This window comes from Panthera onca (genome assembly GCF_046562875.1).
Source record: "Panthera onca isolate mPanOnc1 chromosome E1 unlocalized genomic scaffold, mPanOnc1 haplotype 2 h2.Chr16_ul_1, whole genome shotgun sequence".
Taxonomy (NCBI): Eukaryota; Metazoa; Chordata; class Mammalia; order Carnivora; family Felidae; genus Panthera; species Panthera onca.
Genome location: NW_027675808.1, coordinates 1,036,061 through 1,052,236, shown reverse-complemented (window position 1 = coordinate 1,052,236; position 16,176 = coordinate 1,036,061). Strand labels below are relative to the sequence as shown.

The 16,176-nt window shown below is 48.5% G+C and overlaps 2 protein-coding genes across 2 annotated transcripts in view; one reads left to right on the top strand and one right to left on the bottom strand.

Moving 5' to 3' along the window:
- The window catches only part of LOC144615267 (leucine-rich repeat-containing protein 37A2-like), a 344,316-nt gene that overhangs the window by 236,963 nt on the left and 91,177 nt on the right, over positions 1 to 16,176 (top strand). The window lies entirely within an intron of this gene.
- Positions 937 to 14,251, bottom strand: LOC144615286 (integrin beta-3-like). Its single transcript, XM_078442196.2, has 10 exons — positions 14,247 to 14,251; positions 12,835 to 13,058; positions 11,447 to 11,699; positions 9,430 to 9,592; positions 8,642 to 8,803; positions 5,751 to 5,846; positions 5,236 to 5,325; positions 4,398 to 4,532; positions 2,516 to 2,945; positions 937 to 1,559 (listed from the first exon to the last, which is right to left on the bottom strand). Exons 1-10 carry the CDS (start codon positions 14,249 to 14,251, stop codon positions 1,351 to 1,353), a joined length of 1,767 nt encoding a protein of 588 aa, XP_078298322.2. The 3' UTR covers positions 937 to 1,350.

Below are 16,176 nucleotides of genomic sequence, written 5' to 3'. Positions count from 1 at the left end.
AAATGCCTCCCTCACCCTCTAATTCAAACTGCTGTTGGGGGGTCCGTGCCTGATCTCTTTCTCCCCTAATCTCCCTGCTACCATTTTTTTCCAATCTCTGTCAAATTTTGCTGACATGAATAAAGGAAACAATGTTGTAGATAATAAAAAGAAGTCTTTTTTATGTGACTTGGGCATGTTTTAGAATGACATAGATTTATGGGGCACCTGGGTGGCTCAGTCAGTTAAGCCTCCGACTTCAGCTCAGGTCATGATCTTAAGGTTTGTGAGTTCGAGCCCCATGTCGGGCTCTGTGCTGACAGCTTAGAACCTGGAGCCCACTTCGGATTCTGTGTCTCCCTCTCTCTCTCTCTCTCTGCCCCTCCCTCACTCATGCTCTGTCTCTGTCTCTCTCTCTCTCTCTCTCTCTCTCTCTCTCAAGAATAAATAAACATTAAAAAAAATTTTTTAAGTTTTTTTAGAATCAAATTGTTTTTTTAACATTTCTTATTGAGAGACAGAGACAGAGCATGGGCACAGGAGGAGCAAAGAGAGAGGGAGACACAGAATCTGAAGCAGGCTCCAGGCTCTGAGCAGTCAGCACAGAGCCTGACGCAGGGCTGAAACTCACAAACTGCAAGATCATGACCCGAGCTGAAGTAGGATGCTTAACCAACTGAGCCACCAGGTGCCCCCTTTTTAATTTTTTTTTAAAAGAATGACATAGATTTACCTTTCTAATCAAGTTTTCATATACATATATATATATACATATATATATATACATATATATATACATATATATATATATAAATTTTAAAGTTTATTTATTTGAGAGAGAGAGCGAGCTCAAGCAGGAGAGGGGCAGAGAGAGAGGGAGAGAGAATCCTAAGCAAGCTCCACAGTGTCAGGGAGGAGCCCATCGTGGGGCTTAAACTCACAAACCCTGAGATTGTGACCTGAGCCGAAATCAAGAGTCAGTTAACCATCTGAACCACACTGGCAGCCCTTTCTAATCAAGCTTTCTTAAAGGCAGATGTTAAAGTGAACATCTGGTTGGATTAGTTCGGCTCCTTTAAGCCCCATTGCAAAGGAAGCCAATCTCCGCCATAGATTTGATCACCAAAGAAGCCAATTATAATCTGTGTTAATTAACCACACAATACACCCATAAACCAATCCTAAACAACTTGCAAATGTCTTTGATCTCTCTGTCACAAGAGGAATCAAGCCTCAGAGACCATAATCCAGCGAAAACCTATCCCCAGTGCCCCAGGAACTACTCAGGCTGCCTAGTTGCCTCTGCAAGTATTGTCAGCACATACAGACGACATTCACATTAGTTCCACTTGGTCTAGCTGGGGAAGTAGCCTAGGAGCAGTCTTTAGGGCAAGGAAAGACCAGGTTGAGATTTTCCGTGGGCCTCAAGACTTTACTGAATTTTGTAATGAGAAGGACAAAAAGTATCCTGCAGGTAGAAGGAGCCAAAATCGTAACCCCCAGTTTGCAGGCTGGGCCTCTCAATGGCAATCCTTTCCCATGTCTGTGCTGTCCAGCATGCCACGAGCCACGTGGAGCTCCTGAGCAACAGAGGAAATGAATTTTTCATTTTTCATTTATTTTTTAAATTTTTTAAGTTCATTTGAGAGAGAGGAAAAAAAAAAAACCTCCAATGGGGGAGGGGCAGAGAGAGAGAGAGAATCCCAAGCGGGCTCTATGCAGTCAACACCCTGGCAGTGCAGTCAGAGCTTTAACCTACTGAGCCACCCAAGCGCCCCTCATTTTTCATTTAACTTAAATTTATTTAAATTTTATTTAAGTTATAATTCAATGTGACTAATTTACAAATAAATAGCCACACGGGGCTACTATATCTGACAGCACAGATCTAGAATCCAAAACGTTATAGTGCCAATAGCGATAACAAAATAGTGCCAGCATGTAAAAAGAGCTTATGATTTTCCACTCATTGTTCCGAGTGTATTGGCTGTTAAACGTGCTCCATTGCCTTGCTTTTTTACTATTTCCCAAGTCTTGTCATGAAAAGACAAATTCACGTAAAATAATTACTACCAACTTTACTACGCATTCTGATACCATGCAGTTTCCGAATCTGTAACTACTAAAAATCTAATTACCAGCAGCCAGAGATTTTTTTTTTTAACCTAAAAAGGGAGTTGTTCCGCATCCTTGAAATGATCAAGAGCCAGTGATTTAAAGTATTAGCAGGATGGCAGGTGGAAGAAAAGAAAATAACGGTCTTCACCTTCAGGCTCCCCCACTCGTTCCCATGCTCCAGGAGAGCAGAGGCTCCCTTCCGCTGTGTACCCCAGGAGCAAGGACGCGGGGAGCAGAGCGGAATTACAGAGAACCTCCTTCCTGTCTTCTGCCGTTGGAGTGGAAGGACCATCCACTCGGCTCTGCCTGCTGGGCCTTCCTGTGCCCACCTAAGCCCCGGCCTAAGTTTCCAGAGGCTGTGGATGTGCGAGCGAGCGTGCGCGGGTACAGGGGCGGGAGGGTGTGCAGTTTCACTCACCTGAGCACATCTCCCCCTTATAGCGGACGCAGGAGAAGTCATCACACTCGCAGTACTTGCCCGTGATCTTGCCAAAGTCACTGCTGTGGCAGACGCACTGGCCACACAGGCACTCGCCCCGCTGGCTGCAGGCGGGCTGGCCCTCCCGGGGGCTGCACTCTTCCTGCTGCGAGGGGCGGTAGTCCTCTTCGGAGCACTCGCACTGGGACCCCAGCCACCCGGGCCCGCAGCGGCACACCCCACACTCAAAGGTCCCGTTGCCATTGTTGCAGCGGCGGCTGTAAGGCTCAGCATGGGCCTGGCACGCACAGTCACAGTCGAAGGTGACCTGAACGGTGAGGCTGTCTTTGAAGCCTACAGGCTTGATGGTGAAGGACTTCTCCCTCTCCTGCGGGCAGCCTCGAACCTTGGCCTCAATGCTGAAGCTCACCTGGGTGGAAAGGAAGACCGCATTCAAACACAGGCGCACCCTGTTATCACTCCAGCCCTGGAGGGAAAGAAGCCCCGCCCTGCCCCGCCCTGCCCCGCCCTGCCCCGCCCTGCCCTGCCCGGGAATATCCAAACTGGGTGTCTCATCCCCCAGCAACCTGGAGTTCCTCAGCCTCCAAATGACCAAGGTCTGCAAAGCAAAAAGAAAAGCCTGGGGACAGTTGTCCAGTTGTATCTGGTTGGGTGCACAGACATAATTTACAGTCAGGAGAGAGGTTGGTTTTGGTTTTTTTTATATATATATCTATTTTTTGGGAGACTGCAAGTGGGGGAAGGGCAGAGAGAAGGACAGAGGATCTGAAGCAGGCTCTGCGCTGACAGACTGACAGCAGTGAGCCTGAGGTGGGGCTCGAACTCACGAACTACAAGATTATGACCTGAGCTGAAGTTGGATGCTCAACCAACTGAGCCACCCAGGTGCCCCTGGATATGTGTGTGTGTGTGTGTGTGTGTGTGTTTTAATTCCACCTGTGAAATAAGCCAGCTCAAGCAGAACAGAACCTGTGATCTTATAAAAATTCTTCTCTGGCCAATGAAGCCAGCTGGACTGATTATACACAAGGTCAGTCAGCCAGACACACAAAGCACTATATGGCACCACACGATGCCACACAGTGACCAAAGGCTCAGGATCTACTGTTTAATTTCCATATAGTACATCATCACTTGTGCAGTCAAACACCTTTCCGGCCAATATTTCTTAGACAGGATATGTGCACATGTTCTAGAATATAGATAGGTGTACGGACAGATGGATGGACCTAGATACAGAAATGATAGAGATACAGGTGATACCGGTGATAGAGATATAGCTATCCCCCTTTCTGCTTCCCTCCCTCTTCACCAACCCCTCCCCCCATCGGCAGAAGCAGAAGAGAACCAGTAAGGAAAGAAAGCCATAGAGGCCACAGAGGGACCTGAGAGGCAAAATGAACATTTGCGTTCTGGAAGTCTATGACAGTGGGTATTTGGTATTTTTGCCTGTTCCATTTGCTGTTGAATCTCCAGCAGCGAATGATGCCTGGCACAAAGTTGGCGCTCAGCAACTATCGGTAGATGTGACTGCCATTTCACATTGTAGAGGAAAGACAGGTATTACCTTAGGGGAGGCTGGAGACTGGGCCAAAGGTAAGAAATATTTTCATTTGCAATCAGCTGTGCATAAACAAACAGAGGTAAGCTAAACGCAAGTTTTTTAAAGATCTCCACGTAGCGGAGAAGTTTAGACAACAGGAGTCAGAGGAAAAGGTTGGCAGCTCCGTTATATCCAACTTGTAATGACCTTCGGGAAGAAGGTGCAGGGGAGGAATGGAAGGGTGCCCACAGACGCTCAGGGGCAAAGGCCAGGGTCAGAGCTGAAGCTTCAGCCCCTGCCCAGCCCAGCCCACCTCACCGTGTCTCCAATCTTGAGTCCGACACAAGACTTGAGCCCAGGGATGACCTCGTTGTTGAGACAGGTGGCGTTGAAGGATAGAGACAGCTCCTCGGGGAGGTCCCGCACTTCCAGCTCTACTTTAGAGCGGATTTTCTGAGCAGAAAGGGGGCAAAAGAAGGTTAAGGAGATGAGCCGAGAGGAAGTAGACAGGAACCAATTCCACCCCAAGTAAAATACCAGGTGGCCATGGACTCACCGCGGCAGTGCTGGGTGCTGGGGTTTGCTTAGAAGCTGCCAGAGGAGAGCATCCTTAGGAGCCTATTTCTTACAATATTTCCTGCCCAAGGTCTGCTCCTCTCTCTCTCTCTGTGCCCCCTGGTGTCTAGTTGAATCTGGGTAAAATCTAAACCAGCCACACCCTCCTGCAAGCCTCAGAGACATGCAAAAAGGGAGGGCTAGCACTGGTCACCTTGGATAGTAGCTTTTTTTACCTAATTTTTAACCAACCTCATCTTCCCCTTGGCTCAGCTCCCTCTTCTCTCTATTGTTGGAGCCCTATCCCTCACCCTGTCCTTCCTCATCACCACCCCCAACCTCTCTTTCCTTTCCACCTTCTCTAAGCTCTTCCACCCACTGCTCCTGACACTCCCTGGCAATTCTTTCTGAGCCATTTCCCTCTCAGAAGGCTGCATTCCTCCCAGTGCTGGCCATCAGCCAGCCTCTAGAAGAATAAGAGGAAGGCAGTGAAGGCTGCATCGTGGACTCACATCCAGGACTCCAAAATCTGCGTTCCCTCCTGGGGAATGCCGAGTGAGGTGGGTTCTTAGCAGACCCAACCCCAGTGCGAGACACTTACCCCATAAGCATCAACAATGAGCTGAAGGACGTTGCTGGAATTGGCAGACAGAACCCCCACTGTCGTCCCTGGGATGAGCTCGCTATAGTTCTAGAAGGTAAGACAGAGAGATGTACAAGGCTGACTAAATGAAGAGGGTGATCTCAAAAGCCCTCCCCAAATCAGAATGAGGGTCTTGAAACGAAGATTGAGGGAAGGATGGGATATTTTACTTGTCACTTCCAGGAACAAACCTAGCAGTTTTGCAGCCCTGAGAAAAATTATAAAGAACTTCTCACACCCCTCTCCCCCAATAAATTACTCCCCTCCAGCACCACAAACACCAACACACCCATCCCCTGAGGTTCAAGGTTGGAGGAGAGAGACCATAAAAAGGAACCATTTGCCCCTGGGAATAGGCTGGAGGAGGGGCTTTCCTGGTTGGGAAGCATGGCCCGTGCTAGTGTGCCTGGGTTCCCAGAGACGGCTCCACCCAATACAGACCCCACTCCCGAAATCCCTGAAGGCACAGTCACCTGGTAGAGACTGACTACATTTTCCGTTACAGCAAAGATCAAATTGATGTTTTTCTGGGATAGCTTCTCGGTCATCAGCCCCAGAGAGGGATAATCCTGTAAAATGGGAGGATGTGGAAGTCAGTTAAGAATTCACCTGAATTCTACACCTTAGAACTTGGCTGATTTGGGCTGTGGCCCAGACGGTGGTGGTGCTGAAACCTTTTCACGCCATGATCAGTGTGAGGCAATGGACTAAGTGGCAACACAAACCCAGTTGTGAACTCCAGGGACAGATGAAGAGGCAAAGGCTGGTCAAAGCCAAGCATCTCAGGGCACCTGGCTGGCTCAGTTGGTTGAGTGTCTGACTCTTGATTTTGGCTTAGGTCATGATCTCACAGTTCATGAGACTGATCCCCGCATCAGGCTCTGCACTGACAGCGTGGAGCCTACTTGGGATTCTCGCTCCCTCCCTCCCTCTCTGCCCCTCCCTGCACACTGCGTGTGCTCTCTCTTTCTCTCAAAATAAATAAATAAACATTAAAGAGAACCCAGGCAGCTCAGTTGGTTGACGGGGTCATGATCTCACGGTTTGTGAGTTGAAGGCCCTCATCAGGCTTGCTGCTGTCTGCACAGAGCCCACTTCTGATCCTCTGTCTCCGTCTTTCTGCCCCTACCCCACCCATGCATGCGCACGTGCGCGCTCTCTCTCCCTCTCTCTCTCAAAAATAAATAAAACGTTTAAAATAAATAAGCATAGGGGTGCCTGGGTGGCTCAGTCGGTTGAGCATCCGACTTCGGCTCAGGTCATGATCTCACGGTCCGTGAGTTCGAGCCCCGCATCGGGCTCTGTGCTGACGGCTCAGAGCCTGGAGCCTGCTTCCGATTCTGTCTCTCTCTCTCTCTCTCTGCTCCTCCCCCGCTCACACTGTCTCTCTCTCCTTCAAAAATAAATAAACATTAAAAAAAAATTTTTTTTTTCAACGTTTTTTATTTATTTTTGGAACAGAGAGAGAGAGAGACAGAGCATGAACGGGGGAGGGGCAGAGAGAGAGGGAGACACAGAATCGGAAACAGGCTCCAGGCTCCGAGCCATCAGCCCAGAGCCTGACGCGGGGCTCGAACTCACGGACCGCGAGATCGTGACCTGGCTGAAGTCGGACGCTTAACCGACTGCGCCACCCAGGCGCCCCTAAAAAAAATTTTTTTAAATAAAATAAATAAGCATAGAAAGAAAGAAAGGAAGAAAGGAAACCAAGCATCTTTCTTCCTACTGGACTTTGATGCATTCACACCAGTTAGTTGTCAGGCCTCGTTTTTTCCCCCCACTAATTCGCTTAACAAACATTTATTGAGTGATACACATATTACAGTCTCTGCTGCCAAGGAGCTCAGAGTCTAGTGCCGAAGCCAGGTACATACGACACAAAGCGAAGTGCAGAGAGGGGCATCGCAAGGGAATGTTGGGGCTCCGAGGAGAGAGGGGCGGGTGACGAGCGGGAAGGAAGGAGGGAGCTGCAAGGCAGAACTCCGAGTCTCCCTACCCACTGCTCTCCATCCAGCATGTGTCAAGCCCCATTTTGAAGCTTCTTCTTGTTTTGCAACTACTGACAAACGCCTCAGCCTGGCGTGTGTAATCCTCCCCAACGTGGTCTCAGCCTTCTGGTCCACACGGCATACACCTCTCTCCCTCTTCCGCTGACCACTGAGCTGCCCGCCCCCTCCCCGCCATGGACTGGCCTTCTTTCTGGTAACCCTCCTCCTTCCTTAGGACCCAGCTCAGGTCCCACCTTCTCTGGGAGTCCTTCCTTGACTATCCCAGTTCATGATGAGCTTTCCCCCTTTGAATACCTAAAGCCCTTATTGAGCGTGCTACCCCACTGCACACTAATCAATCATGCATCTTGTATTCTTGGTAGCACGTCTCCTCAACTAAACCAAAAAGGGTAGGACCTTACGTAGTCCCTTTATCCCCCTCAGCCCCTGGTAAGGTGCCTTGCGTACATTAGGTGTCAATGATTACTGACTCACCCAGTGCCCGGTCCTGCCCACTTGGACATGGCTGACACCAAAGAACCCAAGCCACAATGGGGATGCTGGTGAACTGCGAACATGTCCCTGGGATCCTAGACCTTGCAGAGAACTCATGAGATCATCCAGCTTGGGGGCGGGGGCGGGGGGGGGGGGGCGAGGAACTCCCGCCTTTACACAGGTGTACCGTTAAGCCACCTAGACAAGGAGGGGCTATACTGTCTTTAAGAGACGTAGAGTTCACACCTCCCCCCAGATGCCCAGGTATCAGTATTCTGAGGGTCTTACATTTCTTCCTGGCTTACAGCCACTTAACTCCTCTCCTGTTACTTGACCTACTAAGGCCACAGAAAACAACTTAGAAGAAGTCGTCTTCTGTATCAGCTACATCATCCTTTCACCTTCTTCCTTTTTGTCCCTTTAACCTTTCCTCACAGGAACAGATCGCCATTCTTCAGATGATCTTTGTCTCTTTTTCCTCTGTCTTCTTCCAATAATCACAAGTGAGCGCGGTATTCCAAGAAGAGGCTAATCTGTGCACAGTAGACAGGAAGGCCCGCTTCCCAGCTGGACCTGCAAAAGTCCTTTGGGTCCATTCTGGATGCCATGCTGCTGCTGCTGCTGTTGCTTCTGCTGCTGGAGGCAGGGGAGGTGGTGGCGACAATGCCACAGCCAGGACCACTTATAATGGCTGTGCAGGCCGTACCGGGGGTGAGGGTGTCCAGTTGGTATGGGGGGCAGCGGGAGGACAGGCTGAAACAAGCCTTGCACCCTGCCCAGGGGAAGTGCCGCCATTTCCACATTCACACAAAGACTCTGCCTGGGTTAGGGCAGCCTTGGCCAGAGTGAATTGGGACCATAGGTGGTACCAAGAATCTCACCATGGTAGTGGAGGCAGAGCAATGGTTGTCACTGCCAACGTGGCACTGCCCATCATTGGGCTGGACAATGCCTGCCAGCCTTCCATCCAGCGCAATATGGGTCTTGGCATCAGTGGTAAACACCAGCAAGTGGGAGGCATCATTCCTCCAGCCAATCTTCTCCTGTTAAAAAAAAAAAAAAGCAAAAGAGAGAAAGCAACTTAAGCCACATCATTGGTAGAAAACAAAGATCCAAGGACTTCCACGCGTGAAGGGCTGAACAAGTCGTCTCGAAGAGGGGCCTCAGTCCCAGTCCTCAGAACACAAGCCAGAGCTTTTCCAAGTTGAAGGTTTCTGTCTCTTAGGAAAAGAGTCTCAGCTGATTAGTTCAGGCAGCTGAAAGACACCTACTTCAACTCCAAATATAACTTTTCCAGTGATAATCACATGGCCCATCTAGAAAGCCACCGGCAAGTACGAGCCCGGGCTGGGCTAGAGAAATCCCAACTGAACACCTGCCCGCTTTGCTAAGGTTCATCCAGCCTTGACTCTGACACCCTTCTAGAAAAGGTGGGAAGATGCTCTTCCCAGAAAACATCTGGGATCACTGAGGTTCAGAAAAACGTCTGCTCTGGCCAGGGAACGATACAAACAAAGGCTGCATAACAGGAGAAATGTGCTGCTCATACTATACAAAACTCTTTGTTCCTCTCTCTTATTTCGCACAGAAACCCCCACAGTTGGACCACCTTCTTCCCCATTTTAATCTACGCCAACCACACCCGCCACTCCCTGCCGTCCAAACTCACATCACAGACTGTAGCCTGCATGATGGCATCAAAGCCACCCTCTGGGGCATCTCGGTTCCGCGACACACTCTGCTTCTTCACTTCCTCATTGAAGCGGGTCACCTGGTCAGTTAGTGTCAGCACATGTTTGTAGCCAAACATAGGCAAGCAGGTGTTCTTCATACTGGTGGAGGGAGGGAGATAATTGAAGCAGAAACCCTAACTGGAAAAGGCTGCATGAGGAGTAAGAGGGAGAAAGGGGGAGACAAGCATGGGTAGCACAAGGCCCAGGCCGATTCCATACAACCGCCACTACCCAGACTGTTCAGACTCCAAACCCCTCTAATGACCCAAGTCATCATGGTGGCTTTGCCTCCAGCTGGCCTCCAAGATAAGATAGTGAGCTATGGAACCAGTCTGCCTGGGTTCAAGTCCCAGCTCCTCCACTTACTAGCCATGAGACTGTCATATGATAGGTCAAAATGAGAGGGTCAAAATGATAGGTCATATCTCCTAAGAGTTATTGTGAGGCTTCCATGAGTTGACTCATGGAAAGCGCTTATATCAGAGTGAGGCTCCAGTTGTTACCATCACCTTGGACTTAACACCTCTCCAAGGTAACACTGACACAACAATAAAGCAAAAGCTCATCAACAACTTCATATCCGTGAACCACCAACAAATTGATAGATCTGCAGCAGACTAAACCAACCAACAGTTTAACTGATGGCTGACATCTTTACTGGGGAACTTAACAACCCAGACAGAAAGTCAAAAGGGTACCTCGTATAACTCTGAAAACGAAAAGGTAAATTCATCCATTGTCTGGCTCAGTAACCATCCTTTGAAATGATTACACTCCATGGATGTTCAGGGTCTTTACCAATTAAATAAGCCATTCAGTTATAAGCCAAAGTGTCAACAGAAACACACATATCAATTTTCAGACTATTAGAGAGGTCAGTAAATATCATTTCCACTCTTTTTATATTCCTCCAGGACTTAATCCCCCTTGCATATTAACTCTGTAGTACTCATAACCTTGATGATGAGGAGACAATGGAATCAATCCTTCCAAAATTATAATTCCTCTATTTATTCATCCATAAATGTCTCTCTACTTTTTTATCTCCTTTCCCTCTCGTTTTCTCTTGTCTCCTACTTCTTTGTAACAAGACCAAGAAGCTGATGAGTTTTCTTTCTGGAAATTCTCCACCCTTTCTTTTTTTTTTTTTTTTTTTTTTTTTTGAATTTTTTTTAATGTTTTATTTTTGAGAGAGAGAGAGAGAGACAGAGTGCGAGCCGGGGAGGGGCAGAGAGAGAGGGAGACACAGAATCCGTAGCAGGCTCCAGGCCCTGAGCTATCAGCACAGAGCCCGACACAGGACTCAGACCCACAAACTGTGAGATCATGACCTGAGCCAAAGTCGGACACTCAACCGACTGAGCCACCCAGGCGCCCCAATTCTCCACCCTTTCTTTTTTTTTTTTTTTTTTTTTTTTTTTTTTTTTTTTAATTTTTTTTTCCAACGTTTTTTATTTATTTTTGGGACAGAGAGAGACAGAGCATGAACGGGGGAGGGGCAGAGAGAGAGAGGGAGACACAGAATCGGAAACAGGCTCCAGGCTCCGAGCCATCAGCCCAGCGCCTGACGCGGGGCTCAGAGCCTGACGCGGGGCTCGAACTCACGGACCGTGAGATCGTGACCTGGCTGAAGTCGGATGCTTAACCGACTGCGCCACCCAGGCGCCCCTCTCCACCCTTTCTAAATGCCCATCTGTCTAATCCTCTTCCCAAGAGTCACAAAGATTTTGGCAGTTACTACACTCCAAACAGCCTTGGATTCTACTGCCACAATGCTCCGGATCAACAGGCCAGCTCACTTGCCAGACAGGAAGACCAAGGTAGAAAACAGACAGGATTTGGCCAGACGGCAGCCAACGAATCTACCCCAGAGCTAGAAACAGGCAACAGGACTTGCACCTGCCTGAGACAATGGCAAGTGATGCTGCCCTGGCTTCTCGGAGAGGGACTTACTCATAGCAGGGGTTTTTGAGGGCCTCTGGTGGGGAGATATACATGTATGGTGACACAGGCTTGTCCACAAAAGCTCCAAAGCCAATCCGCAAGTTACTGGTGAGCTTGCGCATCTGGGAGGCCAGCTTGGTGCCCAGGTTCTGGATGCTCCACAGATCATCCTTCATGGAGTAAGACAGGTCCATCAAGTAGTAGATGTCCACAGGGTAATCCTCCACCTGCCGGACTTGGACGGAGAAAATCTTCGAATCATCTGGAAGGCAAGAGGATGTTTGTTTTTCTCCTTTTCCCGCTCTAAGACTTAATAAGTGGATTTGGACACAGTTGGGATTGAGTAACTTCTTGATCAAACCAGACTGGAAAGCCCTGATCCTTTCTCTTCTCCCCCTAATTCTATTCCTCTTACAATTCTTGATCCTCTTATTTTATTAATTAATTAATTAATTAATTAATTTATTTATTTATTTATTTAGAGAATGAGCAGGGGAGGGGCAGAGGGAGAGAGAAAGAGAGAGAGAGTGAGCGAGAGAGAGAGAGACCCAAGCAGGCTCCATGTTTCACGCTGAGCCAAACACGGGGCTTGATCCCACAACCGTGAGATCATGAGCTGTGCCAAAATCAAGAGTGGGATCCTTAACCAACTGAGCCACCCAGGCACCCCAATCCTCTTATTTTAACCTCTTTTTTTTTTTTCCACCTAAAATTCTCCACCCTTTCTAAATGCCCATCTGTCTAACCCTCTAGGTCCCAAGGGTCACAGAGGTTTTGGCAGTCACAACACTTTCAACTCTGTAAAAGGCACGAACTATGTCCCACCCTCCTCTGAACCCCCTAGCACCTAACACATGCCTTGCATGAAGAGGGTATTTGGTAAAATTCTTCTTGATGTAATTGGAGAGTCTAAATCAATGCTTCAAAAAGCCTGTCTCAGCCTAATCCTTGTCCCCCGAAAGTCTCCTGCCCCTATTTTATCTGCTGCCATGCCTTTGCCCTAATCTTACCTGGAAAGGGGGCTTACAATTACAGATTACTTTCTCATTTTGTATCTCATCGGAGCCTCAACACAAAGCTATAAGTTAGGTAAAACAAGCATTGGGAAAAGAAGAAATAAACATTTTTTCCAGTTCCTACTATCTTAGAAGAGTTAAGTAACTTGCGCAAGGTCAGATAGCTAATATATGGGGCAGTCAAGATTCAAACTCAGATCTTTCTGATTTGAAGTCCCAATACCTTTCATTTTCTTCTGTTCTCCTGCCCATACCACCCCCAACATCCTTCTCTTCCCACCCCATTTCCATTGTGAGCTACATCCCCAAGGTTCAGGCCTCCACCTTGTACCCTGTGCCCATCTGTCCGGGATCTCTCCCCAGAAAGAGCCCCATCCCTACCTGGCCGGAGCCGGAGCGCAATCCTCTGGGGGCTGACTTGAGTAATCTGGGAGCTGTCTCCAGAGCCCTTGTCGCTGAGGGGCCTGGCCTCTAAGATGCGGGCCTCACTGACGGGGAACTCGATGGACTCCAACGCACAGTCATCCTTCAGCAGATTCTCTTTCAGGTTACAGCGGGGCGAGCCCAGAGGGAGGGCCTGTAAGACAAGAGCCCAAGGTGAGGCCCTGTGGTCAGAGCCATGTGGCTCTCTGCGTCCTCCAGGCTTTGCCAACTCCCAACAGCCTAGAGTTTACCCAGCACTCCGGAGCTAAACCAGCATAAATGAACTCGGGTGGTCCCTCCTAAGAGAGCCCATTGTACAGAAGGGGAAAATTGAGGTACCGGAAATGCTGGGTGAGCGCCTGTTGGTGGATTGATAGCTAGGAAGAGGGCCAGTAGAGTAGGATGCCTGCTAGACCAGCAGTTTTCAAACAGAAATGCAACCCGCACGTGAGTCCCAGAAATCAATGTAGAGGATCTCAACCATCAATGTATTAAATAAAGTACAGAGCACAGGAGTAGACTGGCAGAGACTCTTCAGCACTGCCTCTTACTAGCTGGCTCCGAGGGCGAGTCACGGAAGCTCTCCATGCCTCGATTCCTCAGCTGTCATGTGAAGATAATAATAGCGCCCCACACAGGGATGTTATGCAGGACTAAATAAGACAATGCACATGAAACACAGAGTATAGTGCCTGCCTGAGGATAAGTGCTCAATAAAAGGTAGCTATTGTTATGAGATGCTCTATAAATAGTTCCTGGATAAGTCGGTTATAAATAAACTCCACAAGCTGGGGCGAATCCCATGATGCCAGGCACTGACCAGAGCCTCCCCTATCACTTTAAGCTTCCTCCCTTACCCTGGACACAGGGCATTGAGCGCCCTTCCAAAAACCCTGGCGTATATCCCACAGCCCTTGGAAGCTCTGTGTGTGTCTACACTGGAGTACTGAGTGGGGGGCATGCTGCACTGGAAAGAAATCAGGAAACAGGCTCAATGCTAGGTCTACCACTAATGAGCACGTGACCCCAGATAAGTCATTTCACGCCTTTGAGCCTCAGTTTCCTCACCTGTGGGACGAGGGGGTCAGGTGACATGGTGTTTTCAGTTCCTTCCTGCTCTGACGTCCAGCACATTTAGCCAGCACTAAATGTGGGCACAGATCCAGGAGGGCTCCTTGCCAGGTTGGGAGAACTGGCCAGAAAGCCGGAAAGCCCTTCCCTGGACCTATTTCACAATATTTAGGCCTTCAGGCCCTCGATCCTCACCCCCATCCCTACCCACTCCCTCTCACAACCATTTCCAGAAGTCAGCTGAACAGCCCGCACCAATATCCCAGAAAAACTGGTGTTAACATTTACTGAGAACTCACCGCATATCCCGCACAGCGACACGCACTTTATGTGGACACAGCTCTGGTTACAGTTCCCTCGTGCTGGAACTGTTGTTATTTTCTAAGTGAAAAACCTGAGGCCCGGAGGCTTCACAAATGAGGAACCCGATCTTGCAGGAAAGACATCTAAGGCTTGGAGAAGTTAAGTAACTTGCCCAAAGTTACAGAGCTAAGAATGGCAGAAGAGAGGTCTAACTAGATTATCTGACTGTAATTATCCTCTTAAAGTGATAGTTTGTATTAAATTCTGTATAGAGTGAGGAACAAGGCAGAGAAACAGGAGTGTGGAAGCGACGGTCCTGGGAAGAGTCACACATGAGAAGGCCCGGGTAGGGAACAGAATGCAGGATGGGGATGTGGCTGGTGTGGGAAGGATAGATAATGTTCTGCCTCCTTAGCCCCTGCAGGTGACTAGTAGCCATATTGCCAAGGGAGGGATGTGGCCACAAGGAACCATCCATACTCAAAAAATCAGGACTCTGTAGCCTAAAACTCCTCCTGATGCTTGAAGTCTCTCTCCCTCTCATGCCCAGCCCTTGCCTGATAGACTGAAAGTCTTCCCCATGTGGAGGGAAACATGAAACCAATAATGCTATAGACTGAATGCCTGTATCCCCCCCAGAACTCACATGTTAAACCCTAACCCCCAAGGTATTAGGAGGTTGGGCCTTGAGAGGTGATTAGGTCTTGAGGTGGAGCCCTCATGATGGGAGTAGTACCCTTAGAAAAAAGGCCCCATGGGGCACCTGGGTGGCTCTGTCAGTTAAGCATCTGACTTCGGCTCAGGTCATGGTCTCACGGTTCGTGAGTTCGAGCCCCGTGTCGGGCTCTGTGCTGACAGCTCAGAGCCTAGAGCCTGCTTCGGATTCTGTGTCTCCCTCTCTCTGTGCCCCACACACACTCTCTCTCTCTCTCAAAAATAAATAAAACATTAAAAAAAATTTTTTTTAAGAAAAAAGGTCCCAGAGAGCTCCCTGGCCCCTTCTGCCATGTCATAGCAAAAAGACAGCCACTATGACACAAAATTTGCTGGTACCTTGATCTTGGACTTCTCAGCCTCCAGAATTATGGGAAATAAATGTTCTCAAGCCATCCAGCCTGTGGTATTTTAAGTTTATTTATTTATTTCGAGAGAGAAAGAAAGAGTTAGCATGGGGTGGGGGGCAGAGGAGCAGAGAAAGAGAGAGAGAGCCCTGATGCAGGGCTCGATCTCACAAACCGTGAGATCATGACCTGAGCCAAAACCAAGGGACGCTTAACCGACTGAGCCACCCAGGCCCCCTATGGTATTTTTGTTATAGCTGCCTGAATAGACTAAGAGAAACGGAATGAGGACCATCCTGGCCCAGGCAAAAAGGCTATTAGCCAGACCTAATTGTAAAAATAAAAGAAATGGATCAATTGAAGTGAAGTGACTTATCCAAGGTCACAGCTAATAGTAGTCGAGCCCACTTTCCCAGAATCCTATCTTTTCCCCATTTTCAACACCAACCTGCCTTTGAAATTTTTTTTCAAGTTAGGCTCTCGGGAGTCTTTCACTCTTGTTTACTCCCTCCCATTCTGACTGCTCTTTTTTGACCTTATTTATTTCTCCTTTTTGAAAATCACCCTCCCCAACTTGAAATCTGACATTCTTCCTCCACGTTGGGGCCTCATCAGATTTCCTCCCTTCTTTTCTTCATGAAGTGTTTATTGTTCACTATATGCATTTCTAAGGAACTGGGGCTAAGGCTCCCAATGATTACAAAACTGAAAGTGTTTTCCCTGCCAAAGAGTAGCGTATGGTCCAGTTCAGCAATGACAGAAGCATCCAGGGACTAACCAGGAAATGACTGCCCAGTGGCGTAACAGCAGCAGGATGGCTTCATCCTTGTAACTTATGGTGTAAGTTCCAAGAGGCCTGTAAGAA